Genomic DNA, 24,180 nt, shown 5'->3' on the forward strand with positions numbered 1-24,180 from the left:
GACCAAGTGACCGTTAAAACAGCCTTTCGCATGTGTGGGTGAAAAGAGGGTTTCAATGCAAGTGTCTCATGAGCAAGTGGACCTTTAGAAAACTTTTGCAATAGGAGAAAGTAGGGCCTGGGAGAGTCTTTCCTGGCTTCTTTCCATCACAGCCATGTTTTCAGTTCACCCACGTTACAATCTGACATTTGAAGTGAAAGAGTGAAGAGGAAACTAGTTGCATCTCCTTGTTCAATGCAAGATTACAAAATGTGCCAGTCAAACTAGCCAACACCGCCTACAGACTATACTGGTTTGTGTACACTTTGGGATTACAGAATGGGTCTTCCAATCTCTTCTGTCATACTGAATGCACTGAAGAACAACATTGGTGGTTTACTCAACAGAGGATTGTTTTAATTGTGCGGGGTTAGTCCCACTGGAAGGACTGGGGGGCTTCTAGCAGACAGTGTTAGAGGAGCTAGTGAAGGTCTGCCCTGAATCGTTCACCGCTGTGCCGCATGTTCCTACAGTGTGCCACCATTTATACACCGAGGTGCTCCATGGTATTTGTGCCAAGTGCGCACTAAATATCACCCCATATAAGGAAAGAGTGCAAATCTACATGGTTTTATACAATTTTATAAATGGAATGCCAGATTTACGAAAACTGCAGCCTCTAAACTTCAGAACTTAACATGTTGCGAATACATAACAGACTAATGGAATTAGATGCCATCTGGCAAGTTAATTAGTAAAGATGACATAATTAATAAAGTTCTATGGGGTGGTATTTTAGAAACAATAGATAGTCAGTGTGTTCTACTCCGTCATTTTGAATCACACTCCACAAATGCATAGGTGTACTCTACCTGAATCTTTCCAGGTTGTGGCTCCTGCTTTTTCTTGTCACCAGAGGCAGCAATTGATGCAAAGTACTGGATGACACGTTTGGTGTTCACAGTCTTCCCTGCCCCGGATTCTCCACTGTGTAGTAAAGGGAAAAAGATGAACCATCCACTCCGAGTAACCCACAAATGTCTGATTAAGATACATAAAATAAGTAGAAGCATATTTACGTGATCAGGATTGACTGGTTTTCGCGATCTGAAATAGATAAAATCGTGTTTATTTTAAAACTATTGGATTTTGAAAAAAGTGCGATTGATTTAAATATATATATATCTATACATCTATATATATATATTTATGTTTTATTTTATTTTTTACTTTAGGGCATGTTAGATCTGGGGGTCTCTAGTTGGCAGGGTAGGTACCACTGTCCAAGTAGGGACCCTTGCTTCTAGTCAGGGAAAGGGGGATACACTGTTAAGATAACCCCTGCTCACCTTCTAGGTAGCTTGGCCTGAGCAGTCTAGGCTATCAAAGGCAATGTGTAAAGTATTTGTACCAACACTCACAGTAACACAGTGAAAACACCACAGATTTACTCCACACCAGTTTTAGAAAAATAATGTATCTTTACTAAAAACTTCACAAGACCAAATATTACAGACAAACCAACATATAATTCAAAAAGGTTACTTTAAAGATAGTTCAAGAGTTTGCAGAAAGTACTCCAGGATGTCAAAGTCAGTGTCTTGCACAGTGCGACTCTCAATGCACAAAATGCGACACTCTCGTGCCCAACAGTACCTGTAGTTGCGATAAGGTTCCCAAAAGCTATAACAAGGAAGATGGCAAAGGCGATGCGATGCTCCTGAGATCCTGGGGAGGCTTTGCAGCAGCCCTGCTTCACGCAGCAGAGGTGGATGCGCCGGCTCCGATCTGTAGGGGGAGGATGCGATACCTTTGGCTTTCGTTGCGTAGGTTTCTTAGGGGGAAGCTTCACGCACAGGTTCGATGCGACACTCTTCGATGTGGTGCGATGCGTGGCGCAGCGTTGCCTTCCGGCGCCGCAACTCTCGATGCGCCACGGAACGGGACTCTGCGTCGACGCACGCAGCGATTGGAGACTTTTCACGCACCGGCAGTGGTGCGGCCCGCAAACTGGTTCTGCGACAACCCTCGCAATGGCAGGAAGCTTCACGCTTCGGGACGATGCTCGACGCACTCGGCGATGCGGAGACCCTGCGTGTTGCGATGGTGCCGCGATGAAATTTTCCACGCACTCTCGTCTTGCGACACGCAATCGGATGATGCGTTGGGTACCAGTCACTCTTGTTCACGCTTCTGCTTCCCAGCTCCCTCAACACAGCAAAACGACCTCCTGAAGCCCCAAGACTGGGCAAGCACTCCAAGGCAGGTCAGAACTCTCTCAGCAGAGTTCCAGGGGAGCTGGCGGTGAAGTCCTTTTGTTCCTGGGACTTCTTAACAGGGAGCCAGCTCTTCTCAGGCCCTTGGAGATCAGAATCAAAAGAAAGGGACACAGCAAAGTCCTTCCCCTCTCCTTGGCAGCAAAGCAAAACAGCAAGCAGGCAGTCTTCTCCTCTTCAGTTTCTTCCAGCTTTCTCCTTGGCAGAGGTTTCTTCTTAGTTCCAAAGTGATCTAAAGTTTTAGGTGTCTGGGGTCCTCTTCTTATACCCCTCCAAGTCTTTGTCTCTTGTGTTTCAGTGGGGGGATTCCCCTGCTCAAACCGGTTCCTGGGTGTGCTCTGCTCTGGAGCACCTGGGTCCTTTCAGAGTGAGGGGCAGGGTCGTTAGACGCTCAGCAGGAGGTGGAGCCTTCTTTGTGCCAGCAGAGGCAGAGTCCTCAGCCTGGCCAGCAGGGGGTGGAGCCAGCTTTGTGTTTGGCAGGGACAGCCCTATTCAGACCCAGGGACTACTCCTCCCACCCATCTAAAGCAGATCTCCCTATTCACCCTGCTGCTGACTCATCCAGGCTCCTGGAGCCACCTAGCACATCACCTGACACCAGTCAGCCAACCAGCACACAGGCACACAGGAAGGTTAAACAGGAGAATAGCTACTTTCTAAAAAGTGCTATTCTCACACAGTGAATTTAAAAACCATCTTGCTAAAAAGATGTATGATTAAATTCTGAACACAGAGATACCAAACTTGGATTTTCTATCTTGCCCTTATGGGAAGATAGGCATGTAAACAGCCTTCCCCATTCTATCCTATGGGCAAGATAGCCTCTCAGCAGTGAAAAACGAAAATGGCTGTAATTCACTACCAGGGCATGTTACACACCTCAGTACATGCCCTACCTTTCAGATACACTGCACCCAGCCCAGGGGGGTACCTAGGGCCACCATAGGGATGCCTGACATGTACAGAAAGGGAAGGATAAGGCCTGGTCAGTGGGTGCAGTGGCCAGGTCGACATGGCAGTCCTGGACTGCACATAGGCACTGCAAGCAGGCCTAAGACATCATTTTAGCGCTACTCCTGTGGGTGGCACAATCAGTGCTGCAGCCCACTAGTAGCATTTGAATCACCAGCCCTGGCACACGCAGTGCACTTTACTAGGGGCTAACAGGTGAAACAAATATCCCAATCATGGATAACCAATCAATACAACAATTTACCAAGGGAGCACTTGCACTTTGACACTGATCAGCAGTGGCAAAGTGCCCAAAGCATCTAAACCAGCAAAAACGAAATCCAGCATAGCATCAAAAATACAGGAGGTAGAGGCAAAAAGTCAGGGGTAACCACGCCAAAGATGCCAGGTCTAACACGTTGTGAGAAGTTGGCCTGATGTATGATGTCACTAGTTATAGTGTACACCTTATATCAGTCCAAATACCCTTATGGTGATTGGTTGTAAAGTCAACCTTATAGACCAGCTATCCTAGTGGTAGCATGGACAAGAGCAGTCTTAGGCTAAACTCTGAATGGCATGTGAAGCCAGCTGTGATACCATATATAATCCCTTGAATACCAAATGAAAGGACACCACAACAGATATATATATAAAATAAAGTGTATTTATTCTAAGCAAACCCTCAGCACTCTTTATGAGTTTAGAGGTAAGTACAACACAGTCTTATTAATGCATACAGTAAGTCACACAGGTAAGTAATACAGTTAGGCCCTAGGGGCCACGCAAACCATATACTAAATAAGTGGTATAAGAACCACTGTCACGGAAATAGAATAGGCCTAGGCCTAGGGAATCGCTGGGGCTACACCACACTAGCGTTAGTTAGGAAGTGGGAGGCCCACGGGATTCGTGTGCAGAGTGGAAACACTCACGCGTAATGCGTAAAAGTCAATAGCAATGTTACAGTTTAGAAATAGATAGATTTAGGACACTTCCGGAGTAGCTAGGAAGTTGAGACTTGAAAACTAGACACTAGGATAGTCACTATCCTGATGAGCACCGGAGTACCCAAGTTACCTAGCCCACAGGCTGCGGGTGCATAGGGGTGAAGATGCGTCGTTTTCGTCGTCGACTCCTATGGATGCCTGAAGAAAGATGCTGACAGGCAGTCAGGGGAGAGTGTCCGGTGGATCCCAAGCCTGGGATCAAGAAGAGAAGAAACCTGCAAGCAGAAGGGACAGAGTCAAGGTCACTAGCCAGTGACCACGTGGAACCAGGAAGGAACCAGGCGATGTCGTGAAGAGTTGCAGGTGAAGGTGAAGCTTGTCGCTGCAGCCAGGAGGACCAGGAAGCGTCGAGGACGACCAGGACCAGGAGGCGAGCTGTCCCACGAAGGCTCTTGCTGTCGGCGGCGTCGAAGTTGGACTAGGACTCACCAAGCCTTGGCAAGCGGAACCCACGAAGAACAAGGGACTTGCTTCTGGTGCAGACCAGGAAGGTCTGGGGTGCTTCTTCTTTGCAGAGAAGCGGGAGCCAGTCTGGAGGAGCCAAACCAGCGCAGAAGATTTCAGGGAGCGTCGTCACAGAGGCCACTAGCCAGCGGGCAAGCAACCGGACAGACGCGGCAAGCAGGAAAATGCTGAAGGGCCCCACGCAGGACTCGTGGAGTGTGGGGGGCTGGTCTTCGGTGCAGATGGTGCTTGGGGTTGGGGCTTCTCAATCCCCGGTGCACAACTTCGAGGGTACCTCAGAAGCTGCGCTGTAAGTTACTAGCCACTTTTCCCAGGTAGCCGGTCCCACGTCGCTCGTCGCCTCCACGGATCTCAGCTCTGCTGCAGATGTGGATGAGGGTCGGAGAAGTCTGGAAATCAAGGCTCTGGTCGGGCTCTGCAGTCGGTTCCTCGTCGAACGTTTCACAAAGCAAAGGGTAGTCACTTGATGGTGCCTGTTTGCACAGGGTAGCCACTCCTTGGCTACAAGGGAGATTCTTCAGTCTTCTTCTTTCGTCGAATGTCGAAGGTCCAGAGTTTCTGTTCAGTTTTGCAGGTTCAGGATAATCTAAAGTCTTGAGGCCCAACTCCCACTCTTATACTAATCTGGGGGGCTGGGATACCTGCTAGGTCACGCCTTATGGGTGGGACCTGGGAGGGGGTGGTTACACCCACTTCCCTTTGTCCAGTTTCGCGCCAGAGCTGGGGCTGGAGTGCCCCAGCGCCGGTTTGAACTGGACTATGCAAGGAACACCTTGTGTGCCCCAGGCATGTCTCATTCCTTTCAGCCCACCCTGCCCCAATACACTAAAGGCTGTCTGGGGAGGTGCTAGCACCTCCCCAAGCAGGAAACCTATTGTCCAGGCCTCCCTGGCTGGGATCACTCCCAGCTGCAGGAGGTCAGACTTGTGTCGTGGCAGCAGCATCCATTTTGTGATGCTGAGGCTTTGGTTAGAGTTAAACAGCAAAGTAGGATTTTAACATGTCTCTCCCTCTAGAAGGGAGGAATAATATCCTCATCACCAGAAATGGTATGGGGGTATTATTCCAAAGTGTTAGACACCTTACACGACATGTTTTGATAAAGCCAAACCATAGTTACCATAACCGTTTAAGATTATAAGGCACTTTAAGAGTATATGGTAGGCTATATCATAGAACAGCTATAAGGACATGGTTCCGAAAGCTGCAGACAGGCTCAGCTCATGCTAGAGCACCATCTCACATGTTACCAAGCACTCTGCCTCCAGGATTGTTAAGGCCTGCCATAGGAGTGACTGATAGGTACACATGTGTCTATATATAAGGGCAGATATAGGCATACTATATCTAAGCAAGGGGTGATTACACGACCTTGCCCCAGCTGAGTGATCAGCCAGTTGTGTCTGATTGGAAGGCCAGCCCAGGGGTGGCATAATACATGCTGCAGCCCCTGGGAGGCCTAGGGTACACCTATGCCCTGGGTACCTAGGGTACACTGTACAGGGTCCAATAAGGTGATCCTTACCAATTGGTTATGTACCTAGGGTACATGGAGTCCATTTTAAAGAGAGAGCAGACAGCCTGAGACCCTGAATGGCAGGATCTCAGGCCAACTAAGTCGAAAAACCAGCTAGACACTAGGCAAAAAGTTGGGGGTAACCATAGTCAGATATCCACCTTCCTACACACGTGTCCCCTCCAGCTGAAAGTGGGGAGAACTACCCACCCTCTTGGGAGTTCTCATCGCTAAGGCGGAAAAACCTGGACAGACCATCAGCGTTGGCGTGTTCTGTACCGGGGCGGTGTTCCACCGTAAAGTCCATCCCCTGTAGGGAAATGGACCACCTCAACAGCTTAGGATTCTCACCCCTCATCTGCATCAACCATCTGAGGGGCCTGTGGTCCGTCTGAACCCGGAAGTGAGTCCCAAACAAGTAGGGTCTCAGCTTCTTCAGCGCCCAGACCACAGCAAAAGCTTCCCTTTCAATCGCACTCCACCTCTGTTCCCTGGGAAGTAGCCTCCTACTAATGAAAGCTACCGGTTGGTCCAAGTCCTCATCATTTAGTTGTGAGAGCACCGCTCCCACTCCATGCTCAGAAGCGTCTGTCTGCACTATGAATTCCTTGGAGAAGTCAGGCGCCTTGAGTACAGGTGCTGTACACATGGCCTCCTTCAGGGCATCAAAAGCTTCTTGGCAGGCACTGGTCCAAATCACTTTCTTCGGTAACTTCTTGGAAGTTAGTTCTGTCAAGGGAGCCACAATGGTGCCATACCCCTTGACAAAACGGCGATAGTACCCGGTGAGTCCTAAGAAGGCTCTCACCACTGTCTGGGTTTTGGGGGGTTCCCAAGCCCGGATGGTATCTATCTTGGCTTGTAGGGGCGCCACCTGGCCGCTTCCTACCTGGTGTCCCAAATACACCACCGAACCCTGCCCTATCTGGCACTTACTGGCCTTGATAGTGAGGCCTGCACTATGCAGAGCCTTCAACACTGCGCAGAGGTGTTGCAAGTGTTCTTCCCAAGTGGAGCTGAACACAGCGATGTCATCCAGATATGCGGCGCTGAATTGCTCCAGCCCGGACAGTACCTGGTTGACCAGTCTCTGGAATGTGGCAGGGGCGTTCTTCAACCCAAAGGGCATGACACGGAACTGGAAGTGCCCCTCTGGCGTTGAAAACGCAGACCTTTCCTTGGCCCCATCAGTTAAGGCAATCTGCCAGTACCCAGACGTTAAATCAAACGTACTGAGGTAGTTGGCAGCTCCCAACCGATCCACGAGCTCATCAGCTCTGGGGATGGGGTGTGCGTCAGTCTTCGTGACAGCATTGAGCCCACGGTAGTCCACACAAAACCTAAGTTCTGGAGTGGCACCTGGTGCAGCAGCTTTCGGTACAAGTACCACTGGGCTAGCCCAGGGGCTGCTGGAGGGCTCAATCACCCCTAGCTCCAACATCTTAGAAACCTCCTTCTTGATGCTGGCCCTGACCTTGTCAGCCACCCGGTAAAACTTCTGTTTCACAGGCATGCTATCTCCCGTGTCCACGTCATGGACACACCAGTTGGTGATACCGGGGGTCAGGGAGAACAGAGATGCAAACTGACCCAACACATGGCGACAGTCCCTCTGCTGTTCTGGGGTCAGGGCGGGCGAGAGGACCACTCCATCCACTGACCCATCTTGCTCCTTAGCTGCCAGGAGGTCAGGAAGAGGATCGCTATCCTCCTCCATACCTGCATCTGTAGCAAGTAGCATTGTTATTTCAGACCTCTCAAAATGGGGTTTGAGGCGGTTCACGTGTAGGACCCTCATGGGGTTCCTGGGAGATCGCAAGTTGACCAGGTAGGTCACCTCACTCTTGCGCTCCACCACCTCATATGGCCCAGTCCACTTGTCCTGGAGCGCGCAAGGCTCCACTGGCGCCATCACCCACACCATCTGCCCAGGTTGAAATTCCATCAGAGTGGTATGCTGGTCATACCACCTCTTCATCTCATCCTGGCTGGCTTCCAGGTTCGCCTGAGCGAGGGCCCGGAAGCGCTGTGTCTGGTTGTGGATGGCCAGCACATAGCTGAACACATCCTGAGGGGTTTTCCCCGGGGATTTCTCCCAACCCTCCTTCACCAGACTGAGAGGTCCTCTAACAGGGTGCCCGTACAAAAGCTCAAAGGGACTGAACCCTAGAGACTTTTGTGGTACCTCCCTGTAGGCAAATAATAGGCATGGCAAAAAGACGTCCCACTTCCGTCTCATGGGCTCTGTCAGCCCCATGATCATGCCTTTCAGGGTCCGGTTGAACCTTTCAACCAACCCATTTCCTTGAGGGTGGTAAGGAGTGGTGAACTTATAAGTTACCCCACACTCCTCCCACAGAGACTTCATATACCTGGAGATGAAGTTGGTACCCCGGTCAGATACCACCTCTTTGGGGAAACCCACACGGGAAAAGATCCCCATCAACGCACGGCCCACCACCGGGGCTGTGGTTGTCCTGAGAGGGATAGCCTCCGGGTACCGGGTGGCATGATCCACCAGGACCAGGATGAACCTGTTGCCTAAGGCGGTCCTGGGGTCCAGTGGCCCCACAATATCTATTCCCACCCGCTCGAAAGGGGTGCTCACTACCGGAAAAGGCTGGAGAGGGCCTTTGCATTTTCCTCCAGCCTTGCCACTTGCCTGGCAAGTCTGGCATGATTTACAAAAGGAAGCGACGTCCGTCTTCATCCCGGGCCAGTAAAAGTGGGTGGCAAGCCTTTGTCGGGTCTTGTCCTGCCCAAGATGTCCTGCAAGCGGCACGTCGTGAGCCAGACCCAGTAGGAAGTCTCTGAACCCTGCGGGTACCACCAGGGTACGTGATCCACTGGGCTCAGCAAACCTAGGCTCACTGTACAACAAGTCATTCTCCCAGTAGAGAAAAAAGTTCTTCGGGTCAGCACCTGCTGCCTGGTCTGCAGCCTGGTGCCGCAGACCTTCAAGAGTAGGGCATGTCTTCTGCGCACGGCAGAACTCCTCTCTGGAGGGACCACCCTCTTGCTGCCAATGGGTCAGCTCAGGTATGTCTCCCAGCTCAGCGACCTGTTCCCCTGTAGGCTCCAGGGCATCCCCCGTAGGTTCTGCTCCTTCCTAGACCGTGGGAACAGCAGGGGTGGACGCACCACGCCCCCTGCCCTTCCTCTTTCTGGCAGGGACCTGGGCCACTGTTTCAGGCTCCAGGTCTGCTTCACAACCCTGTCTGGCTGCCATGGACCGGGTGGTCACACAGACCCACTCAGGCAAACCCAACATCTCCAAATGAGCCTGGCGTTCCACCTCCTTCCACGGGGAACTCTCCAGGTCATTACCTAGCAGACAGTCTACTGGCATGGATGGACTCACAACAACTTTGAGAAGACCTGAGACCCCCCCCCACTCAAAGGGAACATGTGCTACCTTGCAAAGGCGCACAGAGTTGTCAGCTGACACTACTGGGTGAAGTACGTCTGGAATGATCAGCTCCTCAGGGACCCACTGACACCTGACCGTAGTCACACTGGCTCCAGTGTCCCTGAGAGCCTCCACCCTCCTCCCATTGATGGTCACCCACTGCCTGTACTTCTTAGTGTTATCAGGGACAGGGGTTTCCTGGACCATCTCTGTGTCTCCTAAAGAGACAAGGGACATAACTGCTAAACCCTCCAAATCACTAGAAAGTAAATCCCCCCCAAAAGCTACACTAGCTATACCCGGTGTTGGAGCACCAGTGGGTGCCTGGGATTTCTTGGGACACACAGGAGACTTGTGACCCAATTCCTGACAGTGATAACACTTAATGGGACCCTTGTTATCCGACCTGCCCTTAGGGGGCCAGGTTGGTTTGGGTTTTGACTTGGGGGGCTGGGACTGGTTACCCTGGGAACTATTTTGGGGCCCTTGCGAGAACTCCTTTTGGTTACCCTTGTCCCCCCCACTCTTCTGCTGGGGACCCTGCCCACCCTTGGCAATGGTACCCACAATTCCTCTGTGGACCCTGGTACTGGTCCAGCGGTCCGCCACCTTAGCAAGCTCAATGGGGTCCGTCAACTTGCTATCTAAAAGATGCTGGCGCAGCTCTGGAACACATAGACTACTCAAGTGCTCCCAACTAATTAAATGTAACAACCCCTTATAATCAGTTACCTTGCTGCCCTTCATCCAACCTTCCAGTGCCCGCGAGTACAGATTCACACACTCCATCCAAGTCTCAGACTCTTTCTTCTTGGAATTTCTAAACTGCAGTCTATACTGCTCTGGAGTAAGTCCATACCTGAGACATAGGGCCTCCTTCATATTGGGGTAGGTCATGGCACCTGCTAATTCTAAGGGCTCTAGAGCACTCCTCCCAGAAGCCTCAAAATGTTTTCACAGGCCCGCCCCCCAATGCTGTTCAGGCACCCCATTCATCCTCAATGCAATTTCATACGATGTGAACCAGGCATAGATATCCTCACTCCTATTGTAATTCTGTACTAAATCTTTGGGGATATATACTTTACCCCCCTGCACTGGCTGTGCGCTGCCACCATTTGAACCGGACTCCACCTGCTTGGCCTTGATGTCCAGTTCTCTCATGCTCACTTCATGAGCCAGAAGCAATTTCTTCTCTTCCAAGGCACGGGCATTCTTGCTCTCCTCCGCCGCCTTGTCCTTCTCTACTTCCAATTGCTTCATTTTCATTTTCATCATTTCGATTTCATGGTTTCTCACCCTTTGATTCTCCTCCAGCTCCTCTGGAGTGAGCCCCCTACTGGAATGGGAGCTGCTAGCCCTTGAGACTGGTCTGCTCACAGGCAGATCTTGGGGAACAAAACCATCCTCTTCATTTGCATCACTTTCCTCTTGGGCCTCCCACCAGGCCTTCAGGACTCTTTGTAGCACATCTTTTCTAGCTCCGCTTTTAAAAGAGCAACCACGGTCTTTGCAGAATTGCTTGAGATCTTCAACTTTGTATGAATATAAATCCGCAATGGAAAACTCCAATTCTGCCTTCTCGCTTGTTGCCACCTGAGACATGATGCTCTTGAAGAGTTACTCAAAAATAGAATCAAAAAAATATAGTATGTGGTTGTCTATTGGTCTGCACTTAAACTAGTGATGTACACCAATTACTGTGGGTCAAGTACAAATACAAGTTCAATCCTCACCGCTGACCACCAATGTTAGATCTGGGGGTCTCTAGTTGGCAGGGTAGGTACCACTGTCCAAGTAGGGACCCTTGCTTCTAGTCAGGGAAAGGGGGATACACTGTTAAGATAACCCCTGCTCACCCTCTAGGTAGCTTGGCCTGAGCAGTCTAGGCTATCAAAGGCAATGTGTAAAGTATTTGTACCAACACTCACAGTAACACAGTGAAAACACCACAGATTTACTCCACACCAGTTTTAGAAAAATAATGTATCTTTACTAAAAACTTCACAAGACCAAATATTACAGACAAACCAACATATCATTCAAAAAGGTTACTTTAAAGATAGTTCAAGAGTTTGCAGAAAGTACTCCAGGATGTCAAAGTCAGTGTCTTGCACAGTGCGACTCTCAATGCACAAAATGCGACACTCTCGTGCCCAACAGTACCTGTAGTTGCGATAAGGTTCCCAAAAGCTATAACAAGGAAGATGGCAAAGGCGATGCGATGCTCCTGAGATCCTGGGGAGGCTTTGCAGCAGCCCTGCTTCACGCAGCAGAGGTGGATGTGCCGGCTCCGATCTGTAGGGGGAGGATGCGATACCTTTGGCTTTCGTTGCGTAGGTTTCTTAGGGGGAAGCTTCACGCACAGGTTCGATGCGACACTCTTCGATGTGGTGCGATGCGTGGCGCAGCGTTGCCTTCCGGCGCCGCAACTCTCGATGCGCCACGGAACGGGACTCTGCGTCGACGCACGCAGCGATTGGAGACTTTTCACGCACCGGCAGTGGTGCGGCCCGCAAACTGGTTCTGCGACAACCCTCGCAATGGCAGGAAGCTTCACGCTTCGGGACGATGCTCGACGCACTCGGCGATGCGGAGACCCTGCGTGTTGCGATGGTGCCGCGATGAAATTTTCCACGCACTCTCGTCTTGCGACACGCAATCGGATGATGCGTTGGGTACCAGTCACTCTTGTTCACGCTTCTGCTTCCCAGCTCCCTCAACACAGCAAAACGACCTCCTGAAGCCCCAAGACTGGGCAAGCACTCCAAGGCAGGTCAGAACTCTCTCAGCAGAGTTCCAGGGGAGCTGGTGGTGAAGTCCTTTTGTTCCTGGGACTTCTTAACAGGGAGCCAGCTCTTCTCAGGCCCTTGGAGATCAGAATCAAAAGAAAGGGACACAGCAAAGTCCTTCCCCTCTCCTTGGCAGCAAAGCAAAACAGCAAGCAGGCAGTCTTCTCCTCTTCAGTTTCTTCCAGCTTTCTCCTTGGCAGAGGTTTCTTCTTAGTTCCAAAGTGATCTAAAGTTTTAGGTGTCTGGGGTCCTCTTCTTATACCCCTCCAAGTCTTTGTCTCTTGTGTTTCAGTGGGGGGATTCCCCTGCTCAAACCGGTTCCTGGGTGTGCTCTGCTCTGGAGCACCTGGTTCCTTTCAGAGTGAGGGGCAGGGTCGTTAGACGCTCAGCAGGAGGTGGAGCCTTCTTTGTGCCAGCAGAGGCAGAGTCCTCAGCCTGGCCAGCAGGGGGTGGAGCCAGCTTTGTGTTTGGCAGGGACAGCCCTATTCAGACCCAGGGACTACTCCTCCCACCCATCTAAAGCAGATCTCCCTATTCACCCTGCTGCTGACTCATCCAGGCTCCTGGAGCCACCTAGCACATCACCTGACACCAGTCAGCCAACCAGCACACAGGCACACAGGAAGGTTAAACAGGAGAATAGCTACTTTCTAAAAAGTGCTATTCTCACACAGTGAATTTAAAAACCATCTTGCTAAAAAGATGTATGATTAAATTCTGAACACAGAGATACCAAACTTGGATTTTCTATCTTGCCCTTATGGGAAGATAGGCATGTAAACAGCCTTCCCCATTCTATCCTATGGGCAAGATAGCCTCTCAGCAGTGAAAAACGAAAATGGCTGTAATTCACTACCAGGGCATGTTACACACCTCAGTACATGCCCTACCTTTCAGATACACTGCACCCAGCCCAGGGGGGTACCTAGGGCCACCATAGGGATGCCTGACATGTACAGAAAGGGAAGGATAAGGCCTGGTCAGTGGGTGCAGTGGCCAGGTCGACATGGCAGTCCTGGACTGCACATAGGCACTGCAAGCAGGCCTAAGACATCATTTTAGCGCTACTCCTGTGGGTGGCACAATCAGTGCTGCAGCCCACTAGTAGCATTTGAATCACCAGCCCTGGCACACGCAGTGCACTTTACTAGGGGCTAACAGGTGAAACAAATATCCCAATCATGGATAACCAATCAATACAACAATTTACCAAGGGAGCACTTGCACTTTGACACTGATCAGCAGTGGCAAAGTGCCCAAAGCATCTAAACCAGCAAAAACGAAATCCAGCATAGCATCAAAAATACAGGAGGTAGAGGCAAAAAGTCAGGGGTAACCACGCCAAAGATGCCAGGTCTAACAGGGCACATACTTCTCTCCTACAAACGTCTTCTGCTCAACAAACTCTTCCCAGTACGGTGGTAACACTTGGAGTAGACCAACTGGGTACATAAGACTTCCCATGGCGCTACTTTTCCCTGGTGCTCGATCACCTCTCTACAGTTCTGAAGGGCCGGATGCGGGTTAACGTGCCAGCAGCACACATTAACCAGAGTTTAACTTAACAAAACTAGTTCGTGAAAATAATTCAGGTATTTTTCGAAATTTGAGCACAACTAGTCATCCTGATTCAAACACAAACGCATGTTTATGCCAAGGCTGGGATTTCTGGGTTAGTTTAATGAGAGCCAAACGAGGGTTCATCCCGAAATCTACGAAGAGAAGAAATTTCGAGGCTAGGATCGATCATTGGTGAACATCACAGAGAAAAGTCTGATTGTGGCTGATAGTCACTTTAAAATAAACACACAAAATGTGATGGGAGGAACGGTTGCAAATAGTATAGAACACTGGCAATCGCTCTGGGTAGCAATCAGACACATTGGGGCAGATTTATAAGCCCCTTGCCCCACATTTGCGTCACTTTTAAGATGGGAAAAGTGGCGCAATGGGCTTGTAAATCTGCCCCATTGTTTTTCCAAACTGTGATATCCCCAAAGCATAAGACGTCAACAACTTCTCCACTAGACTTTTTTGTCGCAGGAAAATAACACTTGATTTCAGCATGGAAGATGCGTGCGTTAGGCTGAGTCAAGGCGCAGAATTACACGGCTATGCATACTACCTCATTGATAATATATTTTACGGGAGAAATAGATCATATTTAAAATAGCATTACCAGGTGACCCTCAGGGCTACCAAGTGGTGCCCTGCTACGTGCAATGCCTGGAACTTTTTTTGCCAACTACTTGCAAGTGGAGAGTATACTTCAATGAGAAGAGAAACTACGCTTCCCAGAATGCTAAGTTCAACAGACTAAAGCGCCAGGACTCGCTGAAAATATTGTGCATGACATGGAGCAACTTAGCAGCACTGGAACATCTTTTCCTACCCAAAGGTTTGTGGCTGGGCTAACCAAATCTAAGCCTGCTGATGTTGCAAATACGTTATAGTGCGAATATAAGCTATTTGGGGTGCATTTAAATACATTTAAAGTACAGCATATTTATCAGATTTTAGCCAATAGTTACATTGGATAAAATCAAACTATAGGAGACCAACTCACTCTATGCATTCAAGAAATGTTGCCATTAAGTTGTTTGAGCGCCAAACAAAGTGTGTGATCCATATCATGAGCCAGTAATATATGTTTGCAAAACACTATTGAAATACTTACCAGTTAACATGAACTGATAGGCGTTGTCAGAGATGGAGAAGATGTGTGGTGGGGCCTCCTGACGCTTCTTGCCTCGGTAGCCAGACACCACTTCCGGGTTGTACACCGGCAGCCATTTGTAGGGGTTTACAGTGGCGCAGAAAAGACCGGAGTACGTCTGAGCAAAAGCGAAAAATAACACAGAAATGTTACCATTTGTGCAAGAAACTTGACGCTATTGCAAGGGATTTGGGGCTGTAGCCAAAATGTCATAGAAGATGCATTTTACAAGAAAATATGTGCATCAAGTGCAGTTGGAAAGGCGTGATCACACCAGATGCCTGAGCAATGCACCTGCAAGTCAGGCAAACTGCAAATTTATTTAGAGTTGAATCGTCCAGTATATGTATTGTCATGTATGCATTATAACTTCAAGGCCTGATTCACAAGCCTTCCCTTTAAATTTGGAAATGCATACATCCTATAGTTAGACCTGAGTCCTGCATAAGTTGACAGTTTTTTACGGATTCACAATAATTTCAGGATCATTTATGAACATTGAGACAGGTCGTAGTTTGTCGTAAGTACTCCTGTTCAGGTCCATGCAGCTTTTTCAGAATCTCTGCATAAGATACATTTCCATTCAAGGAATCAATATGAAAACAATTTACTTAATCACTGATTATTCTCCAAATCCGTCATGAATACGTCTCTCCGGGACCTTTGATGGACATTAGTGTCTTAAACAATACAAATCTGATCTTACTATATTTTCCATGCTGGATTCGCAAGCAAAAAGTGATATGGATGTGAATTGGCTATGCTGCAAATACAGAATACAGTGACCAAATTCCTATCATTGAAGTTATATAGCACCATATATAAATTAATGAAAATTTTGCAATGTTCAGCAGATTTCTTATTCCTCCTAATTTTTGGGTTATGGGGAGGGTTCAGTGACTCTAATTCACAATTGCTGCCAAAAAGGATGTTCTCGAGATCATAAATAAAAATTCCAGCAAGGCAGACTCATCCTTACATCTTTCTAAGGTAGGTTGATTCAGTACCCTGTAAATCAGTAAGTACTATATCTCAAAACAAAAGCTATTATTTAAAATTTCTGTTATGATGTGGCGTTCTTTGAGAACAATTTTTAGAAAAGTATCCATAATATGGAATGTAGACTTATAAAGATAATTATCACCTGGTACACAAGCAACAGCTGCTGGCTCTGGCTTGCTCTAGGATACCCCTGGCACTGCCTTTCTACACCAGAGGCCATGAAAGCTGTGCCAGGAAGAGCAAGGATATAGTTTTACAAGAGTCCTTTGTCTTTTATGTTTGTATTTCTTACTCATTACCTAGTCCCCTTTGTAGTAGCTTGCTGAGGGTCAAAGGATAAGACAATTTGGGATCTCATCAGGAGTCAAAATGTGCGCGATCTCATTGATGTTATCCCGTATTTTGGTAAAAGAATGCCCATGTATGCAAGTGAACAAAATAGATGAAGCTAAATGTGAGAACTCTGTATCCTGCCAGTAGAGGTGATTGAAAACTGCTCATCCAGTAAATGTTTTGGTATTCCTAGTTTTTAGCCCCGAGCTGCGCCCTCAGGGCAGTGCTTTCTGTCATTCAAAATTAATACTTTTCAACCATTCCTAAACATACTTGGAACATTTATTACTTTCCCCAAAATATTCCAGGACTGGAGCTGGAATACTAAATATGCCTCCTGGAATACTTGGGCGGAAATTTCACAAACCTCAAATTGAGAATGATTGTCAGACGGGATTTTTAAATGTTTTCCAACAAGTGGATATCTGCTAAACATTTACAAATATTCTGTCTGAAATCAGTCGAATTAGAATGTGTTAGAAAACCTGAAATTCCATCATAACAAAATTGATATCACAATGAAACAGCAAATTTAAACTAGAAATGTCAATCACTGTATAACTGAATGTTCAAACTAAATCAATATATTTGCCTGCTGGTAGTCCACCTGATTAGACAAACAACGTAATAAGATGGTCTCTTGGTTACAGTAGACAATATATTTATATGAAGCAGAATTTCACTTTGTGATTAATTCCATAAAGAGAAACAACAATCTCTTTTACTTACATAGATCATCCATGCTGCATAGCGCTCTTTGAGGTTATACAACACCGTTGCTTCATTCAGGTGAGTCATCATAGCCATGTCCTCAATTTTATCATACTTAGGGGGGTTCATCGGGAATACTTGATCTTCTTTCACAGTTAGACTCTGGTGAAAAGAGAAGAGAGTCAGGTGTCAAACATGCCCACTGCTGGTGTGAACCTTGGTAAACTTGAAGACATAAACCTTTCGAGTGGTCGCTTACCTGACCAGCCTCAGTCTTGACGTTGACTTTCCCACCTTCTTTACTCTGGATGACACCCTTCACGTACAGCTCCTTGGGATCAGCCGCAAAGCAGGACGTTTTTGCATCAAACGGACGATTCTGGTCCTCAATTCTTTCCTTCTCAGTTTTACGGAGGTACTGGGCCGCCTCCCCAAAGACGGCCATCTCAGCGTCCGAACTCATATTTGCAACGTTCCTTCAGATGCAGAGGTATATCAATTTAGTGTGTGCCTAATGAATATTTTTATATATGGCTGAGCACACAGACTGTATCATCATCGGACAATGTTAACACAAGGTGGAGGGCTTCATTCAAGACATCAAGGAAGTCAACGACAACCAAAGTCATCATGTATGATAATGTTATCTGGAACGACAATCATAACAATAACATGTATATTCTAAGTTCTCGCTGCACAATGGGCAAGACAACATATTTACGGACACATCCTACCCCCATTTGTCATGACCGGTTTGCGGAGAAGGTGGACATGGATGAATTAGAAATTCATACTGGCTTCTATATCATGTGTTGTTATCTTGGTCTCTAGTTGCCTGTAATACTGAAACTTTAATTCAGGATTTCAGGTAAACTTCTGCCATTACTCTGAGTAGGGTGCTAGGGTGTGTTGTATTGTACTTTCGTTTACCACTTGTGCCACTTATTCTGAAACTAAATTGTAAGTGTTTTAATGCCGCATAACTGCTCCAAGACTTTTAACACCATTTACCAGACAATTTCTTGACCAGAGGAATCTGTTCAGTCTTCTTTGGCTGGGGTTTGACTGAGGAAATCATTCACTAGAGATCATACTCATTTTCACTGGCTGGCTAGTTTCACCATAGGTGACACTCAACAAGGCTCTCTCTCTCTTTCACCTTGACTGTTGCCCCCTGGCTGACATTGTGAAATCCATTGGCTTCCTCTGTTGCATGTATGCCAGTGAAATGCTGATCCCTAATGGTGGATGTAGATGAGCCCTGAAAAATTGTTCAGGGTGAACCCCTTTGAGCCAACAATGCTCCTGGCACGTTTTAGAGAAGTGTGCCAACTTTAGATGGGAATCTCACCTGCTACCTAGGAGAGATACTTGGTAGATTTGAAAAAAAAGGTTTCAGGCACTGTAGTTTACATTGGTCTCAAAGACGTTGAAGGTCCATACATCTCCTTAAACAAAAACATGACCAATTATTCTTTTAATACCAGCTCTGGAGTCTGAAGTTGGACCATATGGCCTTTAGCAGTGAGTCCAGGCTAGCCCCTTTGACTCCAGTTTCCTTCCTTGGTTAGGAAAGGTTCTTTGGGCACACCTACTACTAAGCTCATTCACTGGGAAGAAGCGTCCCAGGGCACAGGCCTTCATCACTGCTTGAAGGTCACAGAAGGTCATGATGCAAGATTAGATTAGAAGCAAGTACAACGATTCAGCTTTGGATAGCATTGCAAGTGAGAGATTATTTGGGGAAAGTTCTTTCTCCCTATGATTGAGGTCCTTCTCAGATTGTGATGGAAGGATTGCCTGGAAGTCTCTCTTGAATGGGGTTATTGTCAAAAAGGGTGATGGCATTGAGCTCTGTGTCCTCTGGGCACCCCTCTAGTATCAGAAGACATGTTTAAGGAAAATTGCAAAATACACAAAATTCCCCTGTTCTTTCGGAAAAACTGACACGTACTCTACGACATCGTTGGTGAACCTCACTTAATATCCAAAAATATTGTGTAATATATTGGTGAACTGTGCCAGAGGCAACTGAGAGGACATTCAGATCATCTCCCTACCAAGCTGCTTTGCTGATGATGTCAAACTATATTACTATACTGACTATCAAATGCAGTGCTTAATTTGTGCCAATGGCTGCTGGTGGGGCCCACTGGCACTTTATTTTGGGCAACAGAATTTATTTTTCGTCATCAGACTTTGACTCAAAACAAAAGAAGGGGGAAAGTCATAGAAGGGGGGAAGAACGGAGAAGAGAAAGACGAGTAAACACTGACAAAGGGAGAAATCTTGGATGAAAAAGAACCTGCAATAGTAAGATAAAGGCACAGGAAGCGTAATAAAGTGGGAGACAGAGGCATGAGATAGAATCAAGAGAGTAGGCAGCCGTCGTATTTCGCAATCACAATATTCGGCAGTAATGAGCTTCTGAGAGAAACTTTGAGCCCTGGTACTTATAATTTTACAAGTTAAAACCTGACCTATTGGTATGAAACAAAAGGAGGAAAACAACACCCTGGAAGCAGTCAGAGAACCAGCTTTTAGTAGAAAAAGTAGCCACGAGATCACAGATGAGTGGTCAATCCATGCATGGAGTAGAAACTCACTGGTTGATATAATTTTCACCTTTACATAAAGTTTGCCTTACGTCATAAAGGCAGCAACCCTATCCTCGTTTTCAAGGTGTTGCCTAGTGAAATGTTTCTATCATTAAAGTTAGTAACTTGGGTTTCACGCAAGGACAGTTGCATGCAGCACTTCTTTCAGGCACTTACCTTTACTCCCCCCGACAGAAATGGAATACGTCCTCCTGGCACCCTGAAAGCTGGAACAGACAGAGAGCACTTGTAGCTTTGGGTATTTTATAATTAGCTTCAAACATTGCTGCACATCATGCGCATAACTGTGCGATGCAGGGGGGTTTAGCAAGCGGCAGCCGACAGCTAAGGTATTCGGCACTTTGCACTTGTGAATTCTCCCCTCTGGGACATGTACCAGCACATCGTGTGGAGCAGGCATTAGGTTTCACAGCTGCACAGCGCAGCCATCCTTGCTTATTCCAGGCATCTTTTCCATGCAGAACTCTCAGCAGTGGACTAAGCAGACAGAATCTGGCTCATAATCGGCCCAGTGGCTAATTACAACAGATTTTCAACACATTCAATTCAAAGTGCAAATCTTGCGTGTGTCAAATTGTCAATGCGTGTACGGCCCTCACGTCGGGTACCCTAGCAGAATACAGGAAGGAAGCTCACGCGCCCTTGGCAGTCAGTGCTGGAAGGAAGTGGTCCCTCTTACCTCTGGAAGCTGAGCTGGGCAGGATTGGAGGTCACCTACGGACCCTGCTCTTATATAAAGTCAGATCTGCCTACTCAGCACCGCTGCCATCTATCTTTGGTCACATATGTTCTCGCGATTCGTCGATCAAATCCTAGAGGCTTTGATTCCCCTCCCGTTCGTCATGGTGGGTTATTATTGGACAACAGATGCCCTGCCCCGATGGATTCGGGTCTTCGTTTGTTCTGTAATGTGTACACGTGCATCAGTCTCGTCGCGAGCCTCGGAGGAGACGGTCCTTGTTCGTTGAACTACACGAGTGACCAGGGAAGGAGAAATGATTTAGCGAGACAGGACAGGAAAACCAGGGAGAGTTAAAAATGACAAGAAGAACGAAAAGAACTTTGGAATTCCGCTTCAACCTACATGTTATTTTAAGACATGAAAACGTGTGCTTTCTATCTTCAAACATGTTTTTTTTGTGTGCATTTTTATTTATTTATTTTGCGTCCAAAACCTTATTATAGGCTAGAATGGTTATTTCCTTTAAAGGGCTAAACAAGAAAGGTCTAAGGCCAAGAATTGTACGAAGCAATTCTATTAGTAGCATCTATTCTGGAAATTGTGAGAAAAAAGATTTAAAATATAATTTGGAAAACTCTTTATCAAGTTGAGACTGGGCGTCATTTATGATACAAGAAAAGCAGGAACTCATATGGGAGTCATTGTGGTGAGATAATCCCAGCGTTGTTCGTCACGTTTCCCGCTTTCAACTGTGCAACTAAACTCTGATGCACGTTTAAGAGCACACGAGCAGAGCATTAAATAGACCGGGTTAATGAGTTTGATATATTGAGGGACGCCGGTTACTGTTGGTGAGTGCCCCTGATTGTGCTATGTTTTATGTTATGTGATGTGATGTGATGTTATGTTACGTCATGCTGTGCTATAGAATTCTGTTTAGCACATTCTCCCATTATTTGACCTTGAAGGAACGTGCATGCATACAGTTTGTATCGCTTAACACAATAGATTTTGCATGTTTGCGTTTGTCTTTACAGTCGTGGGGATATACCCTGTTGGTGGCTATTGCACCCCTTCGTTGGTATGCATGTGTTTTCTTGTCATACCTCTTTGTCTTTTCTGCATACCTGTTCTGCTTTCAGTCTGCCAGGCAGCTCTACTTCGTTCTAGGGCGCTATAAAGAAATGTTTCCTAGAGAGCCGTTGGTAAAAAGTGATTTAAAAAAATGGTGAATTATTTTTTGACAGCTTTTAGATTTCGGATTAAAAGCCGACCTCGTACAAAAACTGGTATTTCTGCAATAAAATCGCTTTGTGTCTTGTGCCCTGTTGCTCTGCCGACGCACAACGAGAACCTAACAAGGTGTGAATGCACAAGAGAGCGAGAGGCTAACTGGATGTGAATGCACAAGAGAGAGAGACAGGCCAACAAGTTGTGAATGCACAAGAGAGCGATAGACCAACAGGGTGTGAACGCACAAGACAGCGAGAGGCCAACACGGTGTGAACGCATAAGACAGCGAGAGGCCAACAGGGTGTCAACATACAAGAGAGCAATAGGCCAACAGGGTGTGAATGCACAAGAGAGTGAGAGACTTAGGGTGACCAACTGACATGGGTGCAAATTCAGGACAGTGAGTGTAAAAATTCAGGACAAGGGGTCAAAATTCAGGACAGGAGGTCAAAATTCAGGACAAAAGGTACATTTTACAGACACATCAGAGAAGGTTGCGCAATAGTATATAAGTAAGTAAATAGACATCTACTAAAGTACAAGTGAAAATAAGTTTATATTAGGTTGAGACAATTGTGCACTTCATGGTTTTTCAGTATGAGCGCAGCTTCAAGCAAATGTGCAGGTCTTTTTGTGGTAACAAAACCGCCCCCACATTTCCAGCTCCCAAAGAAAACGCCTGATGCCCGGTCCAGCCATTCTGGCCTTGATACCACCCTCCAATGGTGCCCCTCATCTTCACATAGACCCTCTCTCATGCGTATTTAATTTCTTCTATAGTGCTACTCATCCCAAGTATGTGGGGCAGAGTGTTGGAGTGCGTTACAACCACACATATTATATAGAGACAATCACTCATATAAATGTGAAAGTCAATACCTAGGAAATGTTGCTTAAGATAATGGGGCTTACAGTGTGTAATCATACTTTCATCCATCATTGAGTCTTTCACCATTCATTCTGTCCTTCCATCTGTGTGCCCATCCATGTCCATATTCATCCATTTACAAACCTATCCATCACGTATCCTTCCATCCATCATTTCACTCATCCATCCCTCAATCCACCCTTTTACTCATCCATCATCCATTCATCCACCATTTCACCCTATCCATCCGTACACTAATCCATCCACTCTTCCACCCATCCATCCATTCACTCATCCATCCAGCCATTTACCTATCCAGCCATCCTTTCACTTACTCATTCATCTATCCAGTCACTCATCCTTCTACCCATTCACCCGTTCAGTCATCCATTTACCCATCCCCTTTCTCTCTAAATTCCCCTTTCACTTAGCCATCCATCCTTCCATCCACCCACCCATCCATCTACTCATCCACTCATGAATCCATCCATTGAACCTATCATTCATCCATCTTTTCACTCATCCTCCCATCCTTTCTCTCATCCATCCACCCTTTCACTCCTTCACTCATCTATCCATCCTTTTGTCCATCTACCCACCCTTCCACTCACTCATCCAGCCTTACATCCACCCTTTCACTCCTCCGTCCATCCATACACCCTTTCACTTATCAATTCATCAATCCACCCTTTCACTTATCAATTCATCAATCCATCCATCATTTCACTCATCCATCCACCCATTCTCTCCCCCATCATCCACCCTTTCACTCATCCATCAATCCATCATTTCACTCATCTATCCAGCCATCCATCCACCCATCCCTTCACTTACTTACTCACTCACCTTTTCACATTAATTATGAGACCCATCAAGAAATCCACCCTCGCTGTAGTTCCTAAAGCAAGGGGTGGGGTGGGACAGGGTTCACTATGCCCCTGCACTTAGGCAATCTGAAAAAGTGGAAGGCATGAGTCATGCATGATGCACAGTGCCTGGACGTGGGGTGACTGTGACATGGTGTTGTTTCCAGAGCTTTAAGTGGGATGTAAAAACTAGGGGGGTCTCTCCAAAAGGGTGTTTAATGTAATAAAATACGTGGCTTAAACCACATAAGCTAAAAATCTGTGCTTAATATAATGTGCCGCCCGACTGGTATTTTTGTTGCTTGTGTCATTGCATCCAGATATATAATACAAGTAAAGTTACACTTGGAACAAGTAACATTTAACCTACAACAAGCCAGAACTATTGGCTTGGTCAATTGTTGTTAGTTGCATAAAATAAAAAAGCAGCAACCATGGCTGCTATACTATAACTAAAATCCTTTCCTTTGAACTTCTTTCACTGCCTTCCTTCGATTAACTAGATTCTCAGGTAGCTGCAGCATGGGCGTTCTTGCACTTCCATGTGACAGAATGCCCTGCCCTAGACCGAGGCTGGTGGAGGCCACCACATGCTATGCCAGCCCAGACTGACCCATTGTCATTCTGTATGTGGCAATCAGCCGCATACAGAATGAAAATGGGCAGGTGGGGCTGCTCTTGTGCTCAGAGGAGTGCGAAGCGGCCCCATCACGGAGCTGAAGCCTCTCGCAGGGGAACAGATCTGTTCCCTGA

At 47.1% G+C, this 24,180-nt stretch overlaps 1 protein-coding gene across 1 annotated transcript in view; it reads right to left on the reverse strand.

Annotated features, from left to right (window-relative positions):
* The window catches only part of LOC146809877 (myosin-1B-like), a 55,731-nt gene extending 35,238 nt beyond the window's left edge, over nucleotides 1-20,493 (reverse strand). The window contains exons 1-7 of the mRNA XM_085616733.1: nucleotides 20,458-20,493; nucleotides 19,935-19,984; nucleotides 17,420-17,636; nucleotides 17,179-17,322; nucleotides 15,076-15,232; nucleotides 1,059-1,086; nucleotides 852-966 (exon numbers count right to left, since the gene is read on the reverse strand). Coding sequence (XP_085472859.1) covers nucleotides 852-966; nucleotides 1,059-1,086; nucleotides 15,076-15,232; nucleotides 17,179-17,322; nucleotides 17,420-17,623 — 648 coding nt within the window. The 5' untranslated portion in view covers nucleotides 17,624-17,636; nucleotides 19,935-19,984; nucleotides 20,458-20,493. The remainder of the gene's footprint in view (nucleotides 1-851; nucleotides 967-1,058; nucleotides 1,087-15,075; nucleotides 15,233-17,178; nucleotides 17,323-17,419; nucleotides 17,637-19,934; nucleotides 19,985-20,457) is intronic.
* Between the last annotated feature and the right edge of the window lie 3,687 nt (nucleotides 20,494-24,180).

Source organism: Triturus cristatus, chromosome 7 (assembly GCF_964204655.1).
Source record: "Triturus cristatus chromosome 7, aTriCri1.1, whole genome shotgun sequence".
NCBI lineage: Eukaryota > Metazoa > Chordata > Amphibia > Caudata > Salamandridae > Triturus > Triturus cristatus.